A 4612-nucleotide genomic window follows, 5' to 3' on the forward strand; every position below is an offset into this window, starting at 1 on the left:
GTAACCATCATTGCTTAATCTGCCTTCTCTTTAGCAGCCACAAGACGCTGACTGCAAACTATAATTACCGCTTTGTGGTTGTCGGCATTCGCCAGCCACTCATATTCAAGGGACTGGGACAGACGTGAGGTCACTGTGACCCTGACTTTTGACCACCAAAATCTAATCTGTTCATCCTTGAGCTCAAGTGAATGTCTGTGACAAATTCAAAGCAATTCTCTCGGGCGTTCCTGAGATGTTGCGTTCACAAGAATGGGACGGACAAACAAAAACACACATTTACTGAAGGAAATGTGGAAAACCCCAAATATCCATCTCAAATTTATTTACAAAGTAAATAAAATTGTTTCCACATCAACGTATGATCTTAATTTCTTCTTTCGTGTTTGATGTGTCTTTAAGGTAACTGTGAAAATGCGTTTGATGGACTTGTGTTCTCACCTCGTCATATTCTTCTCCAAAGCCGATTGGTCTGGAAATGACATCGGAGATTTCCTGAGCCACTTCCTGCTGTTCTGTGATGTCCGCCATCAAATCGTCTACTTTGTCAATGTCCCTGTGAAACAGGAGACAGCGAGATAGACAACATGTAAATGCATGCATAAATACAGGAATGTCTCAGTATTTAGATCCTTTGGCCACTTACCATAGGAAAACAATAAATAAGCCATTGTTTGGTTGTTTTTAATGTTATTTGCTTCATTTTCCTATCCTTCATACAGTAACTGATAGTACTGCCAGTAAATACATGCAGAACCTCAGCTCCAACAAGGAAATAATCTAACCTGTAACTTGTTCTAAATGTTTCTCTTACATGTATTCATGTGCGGCTTTCATTGCCTTGGCAGCGAGGCCCATGTTCTTCAGCACTTCTGTGTTGGTGTTGGCGTTCTCTAGTGCCTCCCTCTGGAACTCAATGGTAGACAACGTCCCATCGATCTGAGCCAGCTGCTTCTCATAACGCTTTTTTCTCTTCAAGGCCTGTAGAGCCGCTGGACACAAAGGAAAAGGGTGAGACAAAGTTAGTTCAGGAGACAGCAACATCAGTCCATCGCTCCAGCCATGTCCACAACCATCATAGAGGAGGAAGGTGAAGTTAAACATCTGAACAGCCCTAATGCTAATGTTTGCTTTATAACAAACCACTGGGAGTGGATGGGACATTGTTGGGAGAGTTGTTTTTTTTTTTTATTTTGGGGGTGAAGTTGTGTCTAAAACATGAAGATTTAAGTGAAAGCATAAGAAAGTCATTATCAAATAGTGTAAATAGCTGAAGTCCAATAACAAGGACCAATTTTGCCACTTTGGAGACACCGTACTGATGAAGCACATTTAGTGGACTCTAAGTGAATGCAACATTTTGGGATTACATGACAAGATGCACTGAAAGTTAACCTATAAAATCATTTCTCATCCAAAGCTCTGCCTGCAGACATAACATTTTTTACCCAGGCAGTTTCAGGTTTGTCCCTTCACCTGTTTTATATCTCATCAGCCTCTTTTTGGTCTGCTCCCATCCACACTACCTGGGATAGCAAAATGTTTGAGTGGCTGAGAGGTTAGAAATGTTCACTGCCAAAAGGACATCTACGTACATGATTTGGCATTTGCCTTCTTCCATGTAACAGCCAGAAACACAAACTACAACACAGGGAATTCCCCTGACATGGAAAAACACTTCATCAAGGGAGACGGTGACTAAAACCATCTGTGGGCGGAGACCGGTGATGGAGCAATAAGTGATGAGTGTACACTACATGTGTCTGGATTGCCTTTTCATTTTATAATCAAGATGAGCAATTAAGATAGTGCAGGGGTTAGCACAAATGCCTCACAGCAAGAATGTTTCAAGTTCAAACCCAGGCCAACCTGTGGCCTTTCTATGTGGAGTTTGCAGTCTAACGACGTGCAGCTTAGGACTGGTGACTGAAATTGCCCATTGGAGTGTGTGGTTGTTTGTCTACAGTCAGTGATAGGCTGGCAACCTGTCCAGGGTGGACTATGCCTCTTGCCCAGTGTCAGCTGGGATTGGCTCCAGCGACCCTATTCTGGAATAAGTGGTATTGATAATGGATGGATGGATATTTTCAACTTGCTGCAGCCCTCTTCAGCAGCAACAGGTAACTGAAAGGATTTCTGAACTACAGAATTACTGTACCATCACAACTAATGGTGTTTTTCCATCAGCAGAGACCAGCCTTCTATAATGGTGCGGAGCCGGGCGGGCACGGTTTGGCCTCAGTTTCCATCAGTTCCTAGCAGCAGGGGTTAATTGTACTGACTCGAGCTCAGCTGGCCCTGCTTCCAGCCAGGGCTGAGCGCTGGCACATTAAGACACATGACTGACTGAAATGTTGCGCCGAGGGAATGTCCTTATATTCAGCTTTGACTTTTTATCCATAATTTCACTGCAGCAAGATTTGGGGTCTCTCACTTAGTCTTTTGATGAGGGAATTAAATGATGCTTAGCACCAAGGGCCCCATGCTGCAAGCTATAACACCACCACGAGTTACATGTTGCTTATCAGTGGCTGATGCTGCCGCCATGTGGTCAAGAAGGGGAAGATTAAGTTTTATGTTGCAGTGGAAACAATTGCACTGACTTGGAAGCAGTTCAGCACACTTCCACAGTGTACACCTCGGGTTGGCAGGGCTGATCCATGCTGATGGAAAACCACCATAAATGCCTAACCCCACACCGTCATTTGAGGTTTTGAGGACTTTCCAAAATGTCCTCACAATGATACTATCAAAGAAATGTAAATCCCCTCAACAGTATGCGGTTGTTCTGGTTTGCCAGAAGTCAGAAAGCAGCTGACAGCTTCGTGCCCGGCCCTATTCCCGGACTGATAACAATGTTACCCAGCATTACACCGGTGCTGATCAGATTATCTTGAGTGCAGAGCTGGATTCAGATCAGTTTGATTCCATGGCATTTTGTCTTTCCTGGAGTCCTGCTCTAATGACCACCAAACAACCTCAGTGCCATTACACAGCACTGTCTGTTGCCATGCACTGTAAACACCACTTGCATGGACAGTACAGTAATGTTTAGTAATTTGCCACTTCTGCGTACTGTAGTCAAAGGAAACATCAGATACACAATTTACTGTTGGAGCTGGAGGCCTGGGAAAAACCTGGGAGAGCCAGCCATCGTGCAGATGCTGTTATCGTGGAAGGTTTGTTATATCTGCTGTGAAGAAGTCATGAATTATATGTATAATTATCACCCACCTCCAAGCAGAAGTGAAGCTCAGTTACATAATGTACTATGTTGAAAATCAGGTTTAAGGTTTGGAAGCTGGTATACTGTACCACGTGATCCATGTGATACAGAACAGGACTTTAAACCTGTAGTAGATAAGCTGACAGTGGTAGCGGCCTGAGTGTTTTAATGCTATGTCTACACAGGAGGCGTTCAGGAACTCTACTGATTTTTACGTCACTCACATTTTGGAAGTGCTTAGAGTCTAATACACAATCACTGTGGTTACAAGTGTTTTACCCCTGAAATTCAGACACACTTCAGGTTGTTTACAGGCATATTAAGAGAGCTATTATGTGAGAGATGGCCATTTGGAAAACACAGATGAAATGCTTTCAGTGCTTAAAATGAGGTGGTGTACTTTACATATAACATCTGACAAAAACTACGAGAAATATATTTAAATGTAACGATCAGTGCTATCACAACCACAAAGATCGATCAGGTAAAACTCATTTATTATTATTTAGTCTCTCATATTTATATGCCTTTAGATAATAATGTAAATCTAGTCAATTATCATTTTCATGACCTGGGTAAGCAGCAGAAATTGGATGGCTAAAAGAGACATTTGAAAATGGAGCCAGATATCGTGTGAACAGACTTGTGTTCAGTTAACCTGCCTGACTGCTGCCAACTTCCCTGTTCCCTCTGGAGTTAGCCTGCGAGCTAACCAACAAACTGCACTGCGGTTTGACTTTACCGTCAATCCGTTCGTTCTGGTAGCCTTTCCTCACCTCGTTTGTTTTTCGTGCCGTTCTTCTTTGCCGTTACAAGCTCCTGGTCAATTTTCTTCTCTAAAAATTCCTGTTTTTTGGTCAACATCTCCTCCGTTTCTCTGAGTCGCTGGATAGCCTCCTGGGGTGTCGGCGCTTTTCCACCCTTACCCCCGCCGCCGAATAATTTACCAAATAACGACATTTTGTTACTAAATATAAACAATAACGGCTATATTGCCTGTACAAAAACCACCGACACTTTGTAAAACCACACAGGTAGCCGTTAAATTACTCTCTTGCCCTTTTTGTCAACTATCGTCACTGAACCTGAAACCTACTGCTGCCGCGGCTGTTGTTATTTTGTCTCTTCTTCCGCTTTTGCAGACAGGCCTCGTGATGTCATTACGTCAGCGTTATTACGTGACTCATGCTTAAAAAACCATCAGGGGGATTTTCCTGATGAGGAAATCCTGAATTATTATGGCTAATATTAGCAACCAGTTATAAAAAAATAACCAGATTCTTTTTATTATACTAATGAGAGTTGTTTTCTCCATTACATGATGAATTGTTTTGTCTGTAAATCATTTTGTACTGAATCCTGGAAGATAATAGCCTAATTGTTAAT

At 42.5% G+C, this 4612-nt stretch overlaps 1 protein-coding gene across 1 annotated transcript in view; it reads right to left on the reverse strand.

The window, feature by feature from the left end:
- The window catches only part of LOC109972406 (charged multivesicular body protein 4b), a 6665-nt gene extending 2301 nt beyond the window's left edge, over positions 1-4364 (reverse strand). Inside the window, exons 1-3 of the mRNA XM_020621231.1 lie at positions 4003-4364; positions 815-992; positions 442-556 (exon numbers count right to left, since the gene is read on the reverse strand). Of these exons, the coding sequence (XP_020476887.1) occupies positions 442-556; positions 815-992; positions 4003-4186 (477 nt within the window). The 5' untranslated portion in view covers positions 4187-4364. The remainder of the gene's footprint in view (positions 1-441; positions 557-814; positions 993-4002) is intronic.
- Positions 4365-4612: the final 248 nt, after the last annotated feature.

The sequence above is a fragment of the Monopterus albus genome, unplaced genomic scaffold (assembly GCF_001952655.1).
Source record: "Monopterus albus unplaced genomic scaffold, M_albus_1.0 scaffold255.1, whole genome shotgun sequence".
NCBI lineage: Eukaryota > Metazoa > Chordata > Actinopteri > Synbranchiformes > Synbranchidae > Monopterus > Monopterus albus.